The 18037-nt window shown below is 37.4% G+C and overlaps 1 protein-coding gene across 3 annotated transcripts; it reads left to right on the forward strand.

Annotated features, from left to right (window-relative positions):
- The first annotated feature begins 1679 nt into the window (after positions 1 to 1679).
- Positions 1680 to 7311, forward strand: LOC135103395 (caspase-1-like). Of its 3 annotated transcripts, XM_064009541.1 has the most exons (9): positions 1705 to 1839; positions 2619 to 2750; positions 3392 to 3559; positions 4423 to 4558; positions 4869 to 4989; positions 5816 to 5994; positions 6136 to 6271; positions 6408 to 6560; positions 7193 to 7311. In XM_064009541.1, the coding sequence occupies exons 3-9, from the start codon at positions 3402 to 3404 to the stop codon at positions 7276 to 7278; spliced, it is 969 nt and encodes a 322-aa protein (XP_063865611.1). In that variant the 5' UTR covers positions 1705 to 1839; positions 2619 to 2750; positions 3392 to 3401; the 3' UTR covers positions 7279 to 7311. The 3 variants fall into 3 exon arrangements, with proteins under 3 accessions (XP_063865610.1, XP_063865611.1, XP_063865612.1); XM_064009540.1 differs by lacking the exon at positions 2619 to 2750 and having other exon boundaries at positions 1680 to 1839; XM_064009542.1 differs by lacking the exons at positions 1705 to 1839; positions 2619 to 2750 and adding an exon at positions 1846 to 2462.
- Positions 7312 to 18037: the final 10726 nt, after the last annotated feature.

The following is an 18037-nucleotide window of genomic DNA, read 5'->3' on the forward strand; positions in this document are numbered from 1 at the left end:
ATCGACAAAATAACTTTTAATCTATCATGACTCATTGCCAGTAGTAAAATATATGCTTTTCTTTATTCAGTAGGAAAAAAAAAAAGTTGCATTGTCCAGTAATAGCTACTTTGTTCGGTGTGACTAGTACCCTTACACCATAATGTGCCACTTTGATCATTCTTTGTCTTAATAGCTGGAATGCGACCTCCTTTTACAATTAACAAACACTTCCTTGCACATAAATAAATCGTTTAGTGTATATTATCTTCCATTCATAAAAAAAAATAATAAATAAATAAAATAATAATAATGATAAAAAAAAGATGAGTGGAATACTATAGGAAAAAAAGAAACCTCTTAAAAGAAAGGGTAGGTCAGTTATTTCCTTAAAGAATGTCCACAATTAGGTATTGACATTTTTTTTTTTTTCTTAGTATCGTGGTTCGGGTTCTCAAACGTTCCGGCCCGTATATTCTTACACTTAACATCATACTTCGGACAAAGACTCTTGATAACCCAGCTAATTTCTGTGACCTTTCAAAATATTCTTGGTAAGTACAAAACGTTTAATAGCTACGGATTGCTTCATTAATCTCTTGTGAAAATTGTTTGGATGGAGAGACGGGAAAGAAAAGAGAGAAAACAGAAGATTGATCTTTTTTAACGCTACATAAATATTTACGAGAGTTTAGTACAAAAATAGTGTCAAAAAAAGTTATAGGCGTTGAATGGGAAAATTAGTTTAGCAATGAGAGTTCAGTGTAGAGGACCATATACGCGGCACTATAAACGCTATGCCTTCCTGCCCAGCCTCTGTGATAAGTACAGTGTTGACATGCCGATATATGTGAACCAGGACGAGGCTGAACAAATTCATCAGACAGGAAAGAGGAAATATTTCCAGCGAGGCATCCCGGAAGTAGCAGACTCACTCTCGCTTGCACCAACAGAGAAATTTGGGAAATCATGGACTCAGAAACACGTTTTTGTAATAAAATAACAACTATTAACGTTAATGAGTTTCACTAAATAGGTTAAACTACACTTACATAACATTTAAATGTAACCAAGATCGAAATTGCTCTCTATTAAGCGGTTACTGTTAAATGAGGGCAAATAAAATGTAGATTGATTTTCTTATTCATTCTTCCTTCCAGTGCCAGCAACTGCATTATATACTGCCATAAGAGTTCTACTAATCTTTCGTACCCCATGGAAGTGTTATAAGAGTGATATTTCTACTAGTTTTGGTAGATAGGTAAGTAGGTAGGTGGGTGGGTGGATATATCGATGAATAGCTATATAGTAAGAATGATGAAAATAGTAAAAGAAATAAAGATGGATAGATAGATAAATAGATACATAGGCTGATAGATAGGAGAGATAGATAGATATACAGACATATAGATATATAGATAGATTGATACATTTACAGATATTTAATTACCTACTAAAACACACACACATACACACACAAAGACGGGACCACACACAAAAAAAATATTCCATGGAAAGCATACGTTAAATGAGATAAACAAGAAAACGAGAATGAAAGGAAGACGCCAGCAAGGAAACTAAAGATAAAACGAAGTCAACAGCATCGACCATTCATCGAACTGAAGGTGGATATCTTTACTGGAAAAACACAAGATAAAATGATGAAGTACGAACAGAAGTATGATGACATTTCCTGCAGCTGAATGCGTAGTAGTAAACAAAAGCACCTTGACAAAGGCGCGTATTGTGTCTGTACCAGTCAACCACCAACACAACCAGCTAGGCTAGCAGTGGGAAAGCGTCACGCCAGTCTCACTCACTCCGTCACGGACCGGGGAACAAAGGCGTCAGTTTAACTTGGTGAGAAAGTCTTATCGATACTATCTAAATCCCGCAGATAATTCCTACTGTTTGCCTGTGACTTAAAGAGCTCAGTGTAATTCTTGCATCCTGTATTGCTGTGTTCAGTTACTGTGGAATACTGTGCTGCTACAAGGAATTCCCACACCAAGGCCAAGTTTGGGAAGGTTATCAAGGCAGCATCGTACTACAGAGAGAGTGAAGAAAGAATGGTTATTGGTGTAGAGGGACTTGAGTTTTAGAAGTTACAGGAATAAGGAGGAGAAGAAAGCAATAATGATACAAAGGTGTCAATGTGTCGGTTAAAGCTGCTGGGAAGACCTATGGGAATTTAAAGTGATTTAAAACATCTGGTGTTAATTGATAAGGAAAGGAAAAGAACCAGAGAAGAAAGATCTAAAGCATGAAAATAAATAAATAAATAAAGTCACAAGAACAAGGAGGAGGAAGCACGAAAGGGACAGAGCTGATGGGAAGACTTATGAGAAATTTGTGACTTCAGACATCCTGTGTTGATAAAATGAAAGGAATTTTAGTAGAAAGATAAACTAAGAAGTGAAACAAAGCAATAAAAGTCACAAGAACAAGGAGGAGGAGGAGGAAGACCATAGAGGTGTTGTTAGGTTAGTTTGTACTTTATCTTTAAGTAGAAGGAAACACATATTGGAGCATCATGTGGCTTTGAACATCCAGTGTTGATTAGGATTGTACTAGCAGTGTCACTACGTTAGTGCATCCCAGGAAGGACCAGTGTGATGTGAGTGAAGGAAATGTTTCAGATGAGTCACTGCTAGGTTACAACACCAAATCCAAACCATGAAGCACTTCTAACAAGCCAGTCAGTTCGTGTGTGACAGTGGGATTAGGTTCCATTTCTTGTTCTCAACTGGTTAACTCATACACTTGCGAAGGTAATATGACTGTGTGTGTGTGTGTATGTGTGTGTGTGTGTGTGTGTGTGTGTGTAAGTAACAATCCTTAAGCATCAAGTTTCCTTTCTCACAAGATTTGTGCCAGACAAACACTATGCAGTAGTATCCAGTTTCCAAAAATCAGTCTAGTAAAAAGAATGGTTCAGTGGTTCACCTATTCTAGTATTTAAATTCATCCTTTTATTGTATGCCATTTTGCTGTAAAGTTCATCTTATTGATGGTGTTATTAAATTTCTGAAACCAAATCTCAACTCTATTGGCTAACCAAGCCTTTCTTGTGTTCTCATGAAAATCTTCAGTAATTTGTAAGATGGAAAATTATTTGTGTAATTTGAAACAAATCTTTTTAGATAAATAAGAATTTTGGTAGGAATACAGAGTCAGTTTGCTGCAGCTTTTACATGATGGAATTGTGTTGGCCAGTTAATGGGCAAGAGCTTGGCCAAGTGTCCTTTGATAGGAGTTTGGGGGAGCAGGAGGACAGAAACATTAGTCAGTGACATGCTGTGTGTCAGTAAAAGATATGTAACATATTTTAAGCATGGAAGAGTAGTTGGTCATTAAACTTGTGTATATCTTGTATTGATTATTAGTTCACTAATAAGATTTCCTTTGTTAGAATTTACAGAATGGAGAATGTCAAGGGAAATGAAGGAGAGGCAGTGGACGGACAAGTGCAGCAGTCTTCCCAGGTGACAAAAAGCAATGGTGAAGAAAACCACCGGGACTCTGGTGGCACCACAAATGGGGGCACTGAGGAAGTGGATGCCGGGGGACAAGGAACAACGTAAGGCCGAGGGCAGGGTGGTGTGGTAGCAGTAATGGGGTGGAGGGTATGGAAAGGAGCCATCAGGGTCTTTATATAATGACAGGACACTCAAGACTGACAAAATTATTGATAAGGAAGAATTATGCAGTGTGAAGTGTCCTGCCACAGATTCAGCCTCCATCTGCTTCTCTTATATAAACTTAATGATTTACAGTAATTTCTCTTTATTTCAAGACATTTTGTTTCTATCATTATGTTCCACCTTTGTGTTATGCAGTATATGGTGGTGAATCTGCAGAGCACCAAAGATGTGTATGTACATGTGGCAGACTGCTGCCATGGGGAAAAATTCTTATGGTGTTAAGAACACCTCAGTTTTTGTGTGTGTACATGTGGTTCAGACAAATTTTTAGTCAGACCTTTCTCCTCATTATTCCTGACTTGTTGGCATGTGCATACATATGTTATTTCTTAGTCTTTTCAAAACAAGTAAAAACTTCCATGGTTACATGTTTAGTTCATGTAGTCTCTTATTCATCCTGTTTCAAGTGCTTTCCAACCTATATTGTGGCAAGACATGAATCAGACTTCCATATCATAAATTGCCTTTTTTAATTTAGTGGGTTTAAGACCAAGGACATGTTTAATGGTGGGTCTTTTCCTGTTTGTCCATTTGTAAAGACCATCTTGTTTCTTATTTTAAAGTATTGCCTGACAGTGTGATGTTATATTTGATTTGTGAGATATAGAATTATTTGTGTAATTTGAAACAAATCTTTTTAGATAAATAAGAATTTTGGTAGGAATACAAAGTCAGTTTGTTGCATCCTTTTACATGATGGAATTGTATTATATTCTGGCATTGAATCTTTTGGATCCAGAGAATCTGGGCTGGTCTCTAATTTGGCAAGAATGTCAACGGCTGCTGAGTCTCTCCGCTATGCAGGGTCTCACAAGAAGCGTGGTCACTGTGTTATTTTCAATCATCGCTACTTTGACCGTGTAACAGGTCTTGGGGTAGGTCTCACTTTATTTGGCAAAACAGAATGGACTGTTCTGTTCATTGACATAAGTACAGATTTAAGTAGGAAGCAGTTGCAACAATAATGTAATGATATAGATCCTTGTAAAATACTTTAAGCATACGTATGCTCATCCATTGCCTCATTTGAAGTTCAAGTAATATTCAACTTTTTGCATTTATTATATATATATTGGTAAATACAAGCTTGAAGGTATAAATCAAGTGTTTGTCAGCAGAATGACCAAAGTCATAAGTAGTGAAGGTAAAAAATTTTGACATTTACGTAAAAAATATGCTTTTCAGGAGCGCAATGGAACAGACCGAGACAGAGACCAGGTAAAGGTGTTGTTTTCTCACCTGGAATTTGATGTGAAGGTGCACGACAACCTGACTGTCAAAGAAATTCAAGAAAATCTTCAAGATTGTAAGTGTAATTTGGCAGTTAGAAAGGTTTCAATTTTTGTTACTTTATGACAGATACAATTTCATGGTTTTGATGCTTATTAATTTGTACCAGTAAGAACAGTTATTATTGCAGGTCTTTTCTGAGCATTGATTTATGAAGGAATGTAATAGTTTGTATTTTCTCTCTGTAAGTCCTCAAAAGTTCTGAGGATATGATACTGAATGACTGACTGGCTGTGAAGAAGCTTGTGGTGCCTGTAATAGGTGGTGTTATGTCCTTGAGATGAAGCCTTTTGGTGTTACTGTGTTGCTTATGGCTCAAGTAAGGTCCATCATGAAACTTTTGTGGACAGTAAACTTTGATTTGGATAAACCACAGGCCTTCTCTCGTTTAGTTGTTCTCTTTGAGATGGACAGTTGGCACTCATACTATTGCTCTTCCATCATATACACTACTAGTCTTACTGTAAAGAGGGTACCTGGTGGGTCATTATTGGATAGAGTTTTTTATTTATTTATTTATTTATTTATTTATTTATTTATTTATTTATTTATTTATTTTTATTTGTTTAGCCCACACTTTTTTTGTGGTGTTAGTAGACATCTGTGAGCCAAGATGGAATATATTTTGTCATTTATTTTTTGAGGAGTATTTATTGTTGGTGTAATTTGTAGTTCAGTCCATTTGATGTTATATATTTTTGTGTTTTTATATTTTTTGTATTTCTGGTTCTTGGTATAGACTTGAATGGAGAAACACCTTGCATGAAAACTTTACTATATTGTTGCATGAACTTGTAATTTTTATGTTTCAGTGAATGTTGATTTTATTTTTCCTTTTCTAGTGGCATTTGGCACAGATCACAGTGAGTGTGATATGCTGGTTGTGATTTTTATGTCTCATGGAGAACAAGATGTGCTTTGGGGCAGAGATGCTCACTTCAAGCCTGATATACTGTTTGAAAGCTTCCAAGCAGATCAGTGCAAGTCTCTTGCTGGAAAACCAAAAATATTCTTCATACAGGTAATTCTTGATCTCTTTTTGTTTTTTGGTAAATTTTATGTCTTGGGAGGAACTTTTCTCCTTTCTGACTCAGATTTACTTTATCTATCATTTATAATTATATTGCACATGATAACAAGGTCCTGTTTTGTGTTTGAACAGGCTTGTCGAGGGGAGGGCCTTGACTCCGGTGTTAATCTGGTCCGCACTCGCCATATTGATGAAATAGACTCGGGACGATTAGCCTACAAGATCCCCACAACTGCTGACTTCTTGATCTGTTGGTCCACAGTGCCAGGTAAAGCTAGTACAACTACTCTCATGCTTTGTTTTATATCAGGTCAAAACTCATTATAATGGACAGTGAATATCAGGTGAAAGAAATATGACTTGCTTTCTGTGTCGTTACATGTCTCACAATTGTGCCTTTGCAGGTCACTATTCCTGGCGCAACACCACCAATGGTTCATGGTTCATGCAATCCTTGGTGCAGGTGTTGAGCAAGGAGGCAGCACATGAGGACCTCCTCTCCATGATGACCAGTGTCAACAGACACATGATCCTGAACTTTGAATCCAACACCCCATGTGAGTACAAGAATTCCTTTGCAGTCTCCTGAAACAATGGTCAGCACATCGTATCTTTCCAAGTATAGAGCATATACTCTTTTTATTATTTTTTGGAAGAGCTTTGAAATAACTGTGACTCTTGCCATATTTTTATATCTGAATGTTTGACATTTTATGTTTGGCAACTCAGTAGGTCTCAAGGAACAGACCAAGTGGCAGATGCCACCATGCTAGAGTGAGAGAAAGGGTAATTATTTTAATCTGTTGTGATGTTAATATTTTAAATGTTACTGCTTAAATCCTTATATAATATTTTCTTATTATTATACTATGTCTTTTATATCAGGATTAATTTGGTTGGCCATGGGAAATATGTGGGTTAAGTTTGGCTTAGGGATTCAGTTTTCCCTATCCCAGATTTAAGGGATGTATTTTTGACAGGTCTATAAAGTTAACATAAATACATAAACTTGGCACATGAATTGAAAGAGCCAGAATTTCTTGTTTGGGACATAAATCTGAAGTTGTAATAATCCAAGATGTGTACATAGAGAAGACAAAATTTATGATAAACAATTTTCAGTGCCAGAAATATAAATAGTTCAAGTATATCAATGAATGTTTTTTTAACAAAGATTTTGGCATTACAGCCCAGCAGCACATGCATGGGAAGAAGCAGTCAGCAAGCATTGTGTCCACCTTGATGCGGAAGGTTTACCTGGCCCCAAAGTATTGACATGAGTGTAAGGAGAATAAAAGTCACAACTTGGATGTCAGTTTTTCATCCAACATCTCAGGACAGCCATCAACAAATGTTGATGAAATTCAAGACCTACATGAGCAATCAAAGTGCAGGTCCTCCATGTTTTTGTGTTGGCCCAAGAAACACAAGAAGAAAGGAGGGAAAATCTTGTCAAAAAAAAAAACAGAAGCAACAGTTTTGGAACTTTAGTGCACGTTAACTTTGTGATTACCGAGTACAATTACTAGATTACAGAGCCTGATATACACAATGGCTAAGAAAATATTTGTTAGTCTTTAGGGTGTATTTCTTGTGTGTAATTAAAAAAATAACAAGCTGACTGTTAAGTTGGCTAATATGCAAAGAAGCTCAAGATCTTATTGTAGATCATACAAATCATAAGCCACTACTTCTCATTGCCTGAAACTGGTTGCCTTGTGAGTTATAGCTGACTGTAGCTGCCAGATGTGAACACCAGAGCCACTGAAATTTGGCCTCTTTTTGTTGAGGGCTTTTACCTCCTTGAGTGTGTGAAGAATATAACTTGTGAAGAGTATGACTTGGATTCAGTAATGAGTAACAGTCTTAAAGAGGAAATGAATATTAGTGTTAATATAGCAAACATGTCATCTTAGGCATATAAAATAGAGGTGCCTTAAAGGTCAATTTGCCCATTTGGTGTCTTAGTACAAGTTTTGCACAAAAACTTTCAAGTCTTTCATACGAGCTTTCAGATGTCAGTGGCTGGCCCCCTGTTTTTTAACCAACATATTGTTGTGATACTATGTCTTTCAATTGGAAATTGATGGCACTCTTTAGACAATATTTTAGTCAGCTGTGATTAATATAATTTTTTTCTGCAGACAATTGAGGTGAACAAAAAACATCTTTTATAATAATTGTTTATTTCTATAATTGAGGTGATGTGTGTTAGGTTGGCATGATTATTTTTGTAACAATTGTTTATTTTGTGATTATTTTTGTTTTTAGGGTTTTCAGAGTACGAAACAGTTAATTTGCGAATTTCTTATTTGATTGACTATTAAGTATTTTTGTATGAAAATGTAAGCTCACCAATCATTTACCACCATTATCTATCATCATCATCACTTTCATTATTGTCATCATTTTCATAACATCACATTTTCCATATCCTAACTTTAGTTGCGAAACACTGACTCTTTGTATCAGAAGACCACTGATGAACCTATTAGCTTTCAAAAATTTGTTTGAAACTCCAGTCCTTATTTGGGATACTTGATGCTACAAATCTCTCTCTCTCTTCACTCTCTCTCTCTCTCTCTCTCTCTCTCTCTCTCTCTCTCTCTCTCTCTCTCCTCTCTCTCCTCTCTCTCTCTCTCTCTCTCTCATCCTCTCTCTCTCTCTCTCTCTCTCTCACTCTCTCTCTCTCTCTCGTCTCTCTCTCTCTCTCTCTCTCCTCTCTCTCTCTCTCTCTCTCTCTCTCTCATTTTTTTGCACTCTAGCTGTGCCACACCAACCTTTCTTGCCAGCATTGTTTGCCAAAATAATCTTTACCACATTTGTGATAGCCATTCTCTCCTCATGACCGTCCATACCATCCTAGCACACTTTTCTCTTGCAGTTGTGAAGTTTTGTTATATTGAGAAATGAAAGATTGAAGATAGCTTTGGAAGAATAATCCCATTGTGTTTCTTTAATGTGCAAAATACTAGTAAGGGATCAGTGGAATTAGTGTGATGTGTGAAATGCTTACAGTGAAGTAAATTAAGTTAATGTTGGATGGTATTGTCATGTGAATAGAGGTGCAGATTTATTTATTTATTTATTTATTTATTTATTAATTTATTTATTTATTTATTTTTTTATTATGCTACTGTTTGGTTGATGGAAGAGTTTACATTTCTTTATTTATTTTTTATTTTTTATTTTTTTCCAGTTTAATACCTACTTAATGAAAATGAAGCTTGTAGGAATTGGGTCATTGATTGAATGGTCAAGCCTCCATCACTGATAGTAATATTGTTGTGACTACTGCTTTATAATATGTGTCCTTTATTAGGCAAGAGAAGTTTAGTTCATTTCAAGAAAAGATTGTGCAGGTTCTTACAAAATTGAAGGTTTTGTTAGATTAAAGCTATTTGGTGGAAAAACTTCATAAAGACATAAACAGTTTGGAACTTTGCATGTGCTGCTGAAAGACTTAGGTCAGGTTTAATGAAGGATGCCAGTCTGTTATTTGAGGTGAAGAATTGAAAGGAGCTGCATTTAAATGAGATATCCATGGCAGCTTGGTATATGACTGCTATAAAAAGAAAAACACAGGATTTGCATGATTTTAGATGGTAACAAGCCTGAAAGCCATAATGAAGGCAGGATAATGCTTGAGATTTCTAGGTATTAGAGAGAAAGGAAAGCTTAGCCAGAAATGTAATGGGTTGGATGGTTAAGGTAGAGAGTGGTTAAATATAGACATTGATGTGACCCCTGAACATGAATAGCAATATACGTGTGCCCTGCCATGGAGAGGAAAGGGAAGACGTTATATGACTGTCACTCATACTTGCCTTGTACTGATGAGAAATCAAGGTACAATGAATGGTTTGTGTATAATGTTGAGTGATGTACATGCAGGTCATTCCAGCAGTCCATGTAGGGCTCTGGATCAGTCATTTTGAATGAAGTGTAGTTAGATCTTTAGGTTTAACTATATACATCAGCAAATACATGCTCAGAAGTTTAATGACTGAGCTGGATTTGAGTCACTTAAATCTATGTTTTGTGTCAGTTCCATAGATAGGGAAATGTGTTAATTGTGTAGTATATGTGTGTATAATGATTGGTCATTTAGCTGTATGCCCCATTAATGATTAAAAGTGACCAGACTAAATGAAGTGTAATAGTGGTATGCGGTTCAAACTATTTGCATCTAAATGCTAATTATAGTAAAAACTTTCTGTACCAAGCATTTTTGAGAGCAATGTTTCTTTTTTAAACTTTTTGCATGCCACTGTAAACTTCATGGGTCAGCTGTTGCTGTGTCTATTTAATATAATCACATGTTTGCATTTTTAAATTAAAAATCTGTAATTGCTTGTCTAATGTTAGAAATTTGATCTAATTGCAACCCCCTCTCTCTCTCTCTCTCTCTCTCTCTCTCTCTCTCTCTCTCTCTCTCTCTCTCTCTCTCTCTCTCTCTCTCTCTCTCTCTCTCTCTCTCTCTCTCTCTCTCTCTCTCTCTCTCTCTCTCTCTCTCTCTCTCTCTCTCTCTCTCTCTCTCTCTCTCTCTCTCTCTCTCTCTCTCTCTCTCTCTCTCTCTCTCTCTCTCTCTCTCTCTCTCTCTCTCTCTCTCTCTCTCTATGAAATTGAATAAAGTTAGCAGTAGCCTCAAAACTTGAGTGAGACAGTATAACTTAGTAGTTTTAGTCTAATACTATATACATGAAGACTATAATATTATTATCCACTGTTTTGATCTGGTTCAGTGTTATTTGTGAAAGCATTCAAACATACAACTTTAAGTACTGTTGATCCTGATGATTGTATAGCCTAGGGTTAAAAAAAAATCTGTTGAGAGTCTAGAGAACTTAAAAATCCAAGGCTTTACACTGAAAAAAATACATCAGACATACTGAAGCTGACATGTCTGTGATAGGAGTGGTAGAAGCCAAAGTATGTGATAAAGTTATTTTGTAAGCCAGAGAGATCCTAAAAGTGCCAAAATTATGGCTGGGAATCAATTAACAAATAAGATGTTAAGTGAGAGAAATGGCCATGTTCATGTGGCAGTAGGAATGTATACAAGTGGATATTGAGATAACAAGCAGGAATCATGACATACTTAGCATTGTGAATGACAAATGATTAGATGTGGTGACTTGTGCTTTCAGACTTTTTTTCTTTTGAAGATAGTATTGGGTTTCAGAGTGATTAGCTTTACTATGTGGAAACAGATGATACTCATCCATGGGCAATAAGGGTAACTGTAGCATATTGTTTTGAGAATATGCCACCATAAAATAGGACTTTTATTTTGATTGGTTGCATGAAATTATATTCTGAATATAAAACATTTTAACAATAGCTGCCATATTCTTAGCAGTTAATTCTTATTGCATATATTTAAAAAGATATTGTTATTAGTATTATGTCAACATTCATAATCATTACCACATATGTTAATGGTAGATTTACCTCCATAATCTTAACAGATGCATGTTTATCATACATTATCACTATGATTCAATGTTTATGTATATTGTGATGTTTTCAGCTAGTGTGTGACCTCTTGATTTTGTGTCATCTATTTTCCCTTTCTTGGTGCTCTTATGTTCAAACTAGTGAATAGTGCTGTGTTCAGTTGTGAGAATGCATCAGTCAGCTAGTTCTGAACTCTTGAGTTTATAACTGCACAAACTTGGACACTTGCGGGTGTGGGTTCTCAAGGGGGACCTTGCATTTGAGTTCCTACAGCACCTACTTCAGTTGTAGTGAATATAGATAGGGATATTTTGCTTGGTATTGCTTGAGTTTCTGAGAATGAAGAAACTGGCTGTAGAGAGGTGAAGCACAATGTGAATCTTATTTGGTAGTAGATCTGTTCCCAAAATGAGTTAAAGTGTTACTGCTGCCTAAGATGCTTTTCTTTATGTAATAATAATATGTTGCACAAGTGAACTCCATAATGCAGCAAATCTTTTGGAAGATCAGTAACTTAGTAGTCTTTTTGTAGTTTAATTAAAGAAACACTTATTCAGTTAGTTTTACCTTCACATCTAAATAATATATTAGGCATTAATTGTTGAGACTTCTTTCTTGTGGGAGGCATTAATTATTGAGACAACTTCCTTGTGGGCTGTAGCTCCTGTGCAGAATAAGCAGAGAAACAGCTTTGGTTAGTGTAAAAAAGAAAGACAATTTGGAGACTGGGTAAGAGCAGGTTGACTCACTGAGGGATATGGAAAAACACATTCTCCATTTGTGATATTTTGAGTTCACTATGACGAAGCTCACATCACTCATTTTAGTTATCAAATAGTAGTTAAGAGTCTAGTTATTAAGTGTATGTTATCCCAAGCTTTGAAAGTATGTAATCCCAAAAAGACATTCATTTAGTATTTATTACACTAGAAGCAACATGCACATCAGAAATTGTATATAGATTACATTAATACAGATTACTTTTGCAACCAGATAATTTATGCCATATCCTTTTTTCAGTATTATGTTCTTTGATAATCTTAGTATTATTTGAATTAGACATGTTTGAAGGTTCTTGCATCCCCACACACTTGATTATTTAGTCTAAAATTCCATTTTGAAAGTAGATTGTAGTTAAAATAACTTTGGAAATAGGTTTATTTTGCAATGGAGACAGGCTTTTATGTATGCTGTGTGCTTGCTCTCGATAATGGACTTCTGCAATACAGCATAAATCCACTTGGATGTATTAAATATGCAAGTCTGTAAAGAAATTGGAACACTCTTGAAAGATGGTGTTCCTTCAACAGACAGTAATTAATATGCAATTTGAGTGTACAATAGATATGGTTCAGTGTGTGTAATGCTGTGCTGCACTGTGGTGGGACTCTGAGGCTCACATGACGCCTGATGATAAAATGTGTCCACTCTGAGATGGAAATTTGTGGTGGATTCCTTCAAATGATCATCTCAGCTCCACATGTACTACAAGTATGTGATAAAACCTGTCCATTGTGTACAAAACAAAATTTTTCTATTTATCTACTTTTTTAATGTGCACTTTTCAAAGCATGAAGATTTTCTATAAAATAACTTGTGGTGACACATTTCAGGCGCTATTTATTGGTTGTGTCGTTATGACGTGATTCAGCGTGACAAAACAGTGTAATAAATACTTTAAATGTGCAATAAATTAAACCAGAAGAACCACACGATATTATTACCTTGAACTTAGAATTGCTTCCACCATTTGTAGTATTTTACGCTTTGTTACATTGGCCGTGATGAAATGGTACAAATGAAGGAGTGACAGGAGAATGATGATGAATAGAAATGAAGGAAGAGATTGCCTACTAATCCAGAAAGTAGGACAAACTTATAAGGTAGTCTAAGGGAAATGATGATGATAATAATAATAATAATAATAAATGAATAAATAAATATGTATGTAAAAGTATGGCACCCCCGTTGTTACACGGGAGGGATAGCCTCGGGCAAGGCCATGCAAGGCTGCGCGGGCCGTCACCGTGGGTCAGACGGCGACGAGAGCGTGTGGCGTGAGGGACGGTGGCGTGCGGGCTCAGGAGCAACACAACACGTGGAGCGAGGGAATTACCAGCCACTCAAGATGGGCAAACTTTGATTCACATAATTTACTTCCATTGTCCAAGCGTGATTAGCTTTCATCTAATCACCTGCTGCTGTTGCCGCGTGTGACGCTAGACACATGGATTACCTGCCAGGATACACAGGTGAGCAAATCTTACCTTCACATTACTTCACCATAAATCTCACAAATAAATTACTCTCTCTCTCTCTCTCTCTCTCTCTCTCTCTCTCTCTCTCTCTCTCTCTCTCTCTCTCTCTCTCTCTGTTATTTTTATGCTGTGTCGTACCTCTACTTAGATGATAATTGTTATAATTGTTTAGCAAACGCTGGTGCATGCAAGCTGGTCTTTAGCGAGACTCGTTGGTACCAAATTGCTGCTCAAGGCACAAGTCCCCTCCATCTTAAGCGTTACCTTGATTGCACACTTTACTACTTAACTGTTAACTCACTATAGTCACTACCGAACCGCCTGGAACTGCATTCATAAACGTTCTAGACATTTTTTAACAGGCTATCGTGAAAGTTATTGGAGTTTCATATTTAAGACTTTTGCTTTAAAGAGTTCTTTGTTTTATGTACTGGAGTAGGACAAAAAGAAAGAAAAAAAAATATACATATTATATATATATATATATATATATATATATATATATATATATATATATATATATATATATATATATATATATATATATATATATATATATATATATATATATATGAAAGAAGGCCTACTGAGGCGCCAATCCCTGAAGGAAGAAAGGCCAAGTGGATTTTCCAAAATTGAAGTGTCTTGAAACCTCCCACAAATACTGAAAATTACTGAAATCTTAATTAAGAATTTTCATGAATCTGGTAATAGTATAATACGGATTCTGAGCCATCTGTGCGAAAATCACCAATTAAAAACCAACTAATCATGTCTGTGGCTTCTGAAAATTGTATACGAAAGCCTTAAGAGTTTAGGAATATGCGTACGAGCCGGATCAAGTTTATCTCCTCTTGTGGTCAACGATTAGCAAGTTTACAGCTAATTGTATCATCATTATCCCATACTCATATACATGCTCTGATTGTATCACTACGTAGATTAATTACGAGTGGATTCAGATGGCTATGAGAGAGAGAGAGAGAGAGAGAGAGAGAGAGAGAGAGAGAGAGAGAGAGAGAGAGAGAGAGAGAGAGAGAGAGAAAGACAAATATTTACGGGACTGGTTTTTTATCAAACTCTCTCTCTCTCTCTCTCTCTCTCTCTCTCTCTCTCTCTCTCTCTCTCTCTCTCTCTCTCACTTCTTTTGTTTCATTTAACTTTTACATATTACCAAATAACTGTGTTCTTAGTCGCTTTCTCTTTCTTCGTATTCTATTTCTTTTGCTTTATCTAACTTTATCCTCTTTAATTTCCAAGCACTCCATATTATCTATCCCGCCAGTCAGCACCACCACCACCACTACCACCATCACCACCACCATCACCTGCCTCTACCCAGCTCCTGTACCCACATTCCTATCCCCCGCCCCCGCCCCAACCGACGCCTTTAAGAATCATGCCATAATTTTCTCGCTCGTTGAAAAAAAAAAAAAAAGTAATTGAGATAATCACAAAACATCCTAATTTTCCCGAGACTAAAAATAAGAACTTCCGGCGCCTTGTTACCGGGAAGAATCAATGTCCACGATCAAACAGAGAGAGAATATTGAGCGGGGATGGATAGACAGAGAAACAGAGGGGTAGTGACACGAGAGAGAGAGAGAGAGAGAGAGAGAGAGAGAGAGAGAGAGAGAGAGAGAGAGAATCAATGGCGTGACCTCGTACTCTCATAAACACAACTCTTGACCGGTGGCTCATAATTATCATGAAAATATTGCCTACCGTCCGACTACTTAATGAGAGACACGACGAATGACCTCATTTCCTCTGTTTCTATATCACGAAAAAAGTCAGATTGGGTCCCACAACCACGGCGGATACACTGATTATATTATCTATTATGCTATTCATTAAAATTTAGACAAAACAATCTTACGTTATGAATCTCTCTCTCTCTCTCTCTCTCTCTCTCTCTCTCTCTCTCTCTCTCTCTCTCTCTCTCTCTCTCTCTCTTGCCCAGTAGTTTTGGTCTAATTAGCACATCTATCAAGAGCAGGCAGGCAGGAGTAAGTTTGGCGAAGGGGGAAGTCTAGGAGTGGAGTGGCTAGGCTGTGGCAGGGACGCTCTACCCGCGCTGCATATGCTCGTTTTCCTTGCTCTCTTCACTTCAGTACCCGGCAATGCAATCTTTTATAATGACGATGATCATGTGTGTGTGTGTGTGTGTGTGTGTGTGTGTGTGGAAGGCAGTCCACATATAGCTTTAATACTAAAATGAATAGCGAATACATAGTGCCCTATTTTTGTAATTTTAGCAACCCACCATCGGATTTTTAGCTTTTTTTGGGAAGGCAGCGAGAGGCTTGTATTGAATTTTACACGTTGAAAGAATCTTGTCGGGACAGGACGATCGAGGGGCGGCACTGGGCAGAATACAGTATATTTGGGATATCTTATGTAACGAGTGCTCTCAGATGCAACGTTATTTTGCAGTAGCTTTGTACATCTTTTAGTAGATGCAAAAATATTCTTCGTGCAAATCCACAGGTCTCAATTTGAAAGATTTCTCCTGATCCTTCCTCGCCTGTGATGGAAGTGTTAAAAAAAAGAAAGAAAAAAAAAGAAGAGGAAGAAGAAGAATAAAAGAAAAAAAAGGATACTTGTGAAAATGATGTGATGGTGATGATGATGATAATAATAATAATAATAATAATAAATAATAATAATAATAATAATAATAATAATAATAAGAAGAAGAAGAAGAAGAAGAAGAACGAACGAACGAACAGAAAGACAGAAGAAAAAAAGAAACTGGAACCCTAGAAAAAATACCGTATTAACCGAAAAATCCGAACACCGCTACGCCTAATCAACACAAATTGATAACGACGTAACTACCACGAGCACCACCAGTAATGATGATATTTTGACCCGTGCCATAAACTTTTTCTTCAATAAGCCCTCCTTTCTTTTTGTATGATACTACACAAAGCTATCCTGTGCCTCTGCTCGTATGCTGACCCTCCCTCCTCCCTCTACTGCGGCGCATCTATGCTGTCCTTCCCTTGTTCCCTCCCCCCTCTGCTCTTCGTCTCCATCACAGACACTGTAAACACGCCACGCCTCGCATCAGCACGCCACCAGCGCCTCTTAGCACTCACTTGTTTGTCCTGCTTTATTGCCTTCATGGAGAGCTGCTTAGTAGGGGAATGAATCATGGTGGGGCCTGTGCATTGATGAGTGTAATGAGGATGGGTGAAGGGCGAGGGAGAGTGTGTGAGTAAATGTTTGTTGCGAGATGTGAATGATTTTTATTTAAACTTTTTAATGTGGATAAAGTGTTGGTTTAGGCAGAGAGAGAGAGAGAGAGAGAGAGAGAGAGAGAGAGAGAGAGAGAGATGAGAGAGAGAGAGAGAGAGAGAGAGAGAGAGGCTATCTTTACTCACACACACACACACACGTGTACGATTTCGGTCTAAAAAAGTGTGGCTTTCGTGATCTCATTTCGGTCAAAAAGTTATCTACCTCAACCTTGACCTGCTGCGTCCCCGAGACATCCATGCGAGGCTGGCTGACAGGCTCCCTCTCTCTCTCTCTCTCTCTCTCTCTCTCTCTCTCTCTCTCTCTCTCTCTCTCTCTCTCTCTCTCTCCGATTGATACATTTGTTGACCAAGTGGGACAGTTTCATGTCGTCTTGGAAGAGTAGCAACATTCCTCAGAGGGTATAAGGAAGGGTCATCAGTAGTCCGGCGCACGGGGAACATTCATCTCCCTGGTAATGGCCGTGCTTGGTGATGAGGGTAAATTGGTTATTGATCTCCTTTGTCTCCCGGTACGAGCCACGGTAGCAGTGTCATCGTCTGGGAGGAGGTGGATGAGTGCCTGTCCATCATAGGCACGTATTCTGTCTGAGAGGCTTTGCTTTCTCATGACTATTTTCAGAGGCCACAGAGATGATGTGCCGGGTTCTCACAAGTGTTTCCTCTGTTAATAATATAGGAATCTTGTTAATCTGTCTCTAGAATCGTAAAAAAAAAAAATAAATAAATAAAACCCATGTCACTTCAAGAAGAGCCTCTTTAATTAAAGTACGTAATGGAGATGCAGCGCAGAAGAATTTCAGAATATCCATAGACTGCACGACAAACTCGTCTAACACTCATGAGGGCAAGTGACCTTAGATACACGCCCCCTCCCACCTCCCTCCTTCTTCAGTCAGTTCTCTGGTGCGTGCGTGCGTGTTACCCACTTCTGGGGATCCATCGTCGCAGGCATGCTAGGAGACAATGCTGCTTGTTTGGGGATTACCGCGTGCCTGCTTGTTTTACGCGGTGTGGAAGGTTTAGCACAGAGGTATTAAGACGTGTATATCA

The sequence above is a fragment of the Scylla paramamosain genome, chromosome 9 (genome assembly GCF_035594125.1).
Source record: "Scylla paramamosain isolate STU-SP2022 chromosome 9, ASM3559412v1, whole genome shotgun sequence".
Lineage (NCBI taxonomy): Eukaryota > Metazoa > Arthropoda > Malacostraca > Decapoda > Portunidae > Scylla > Scylla paramamosain.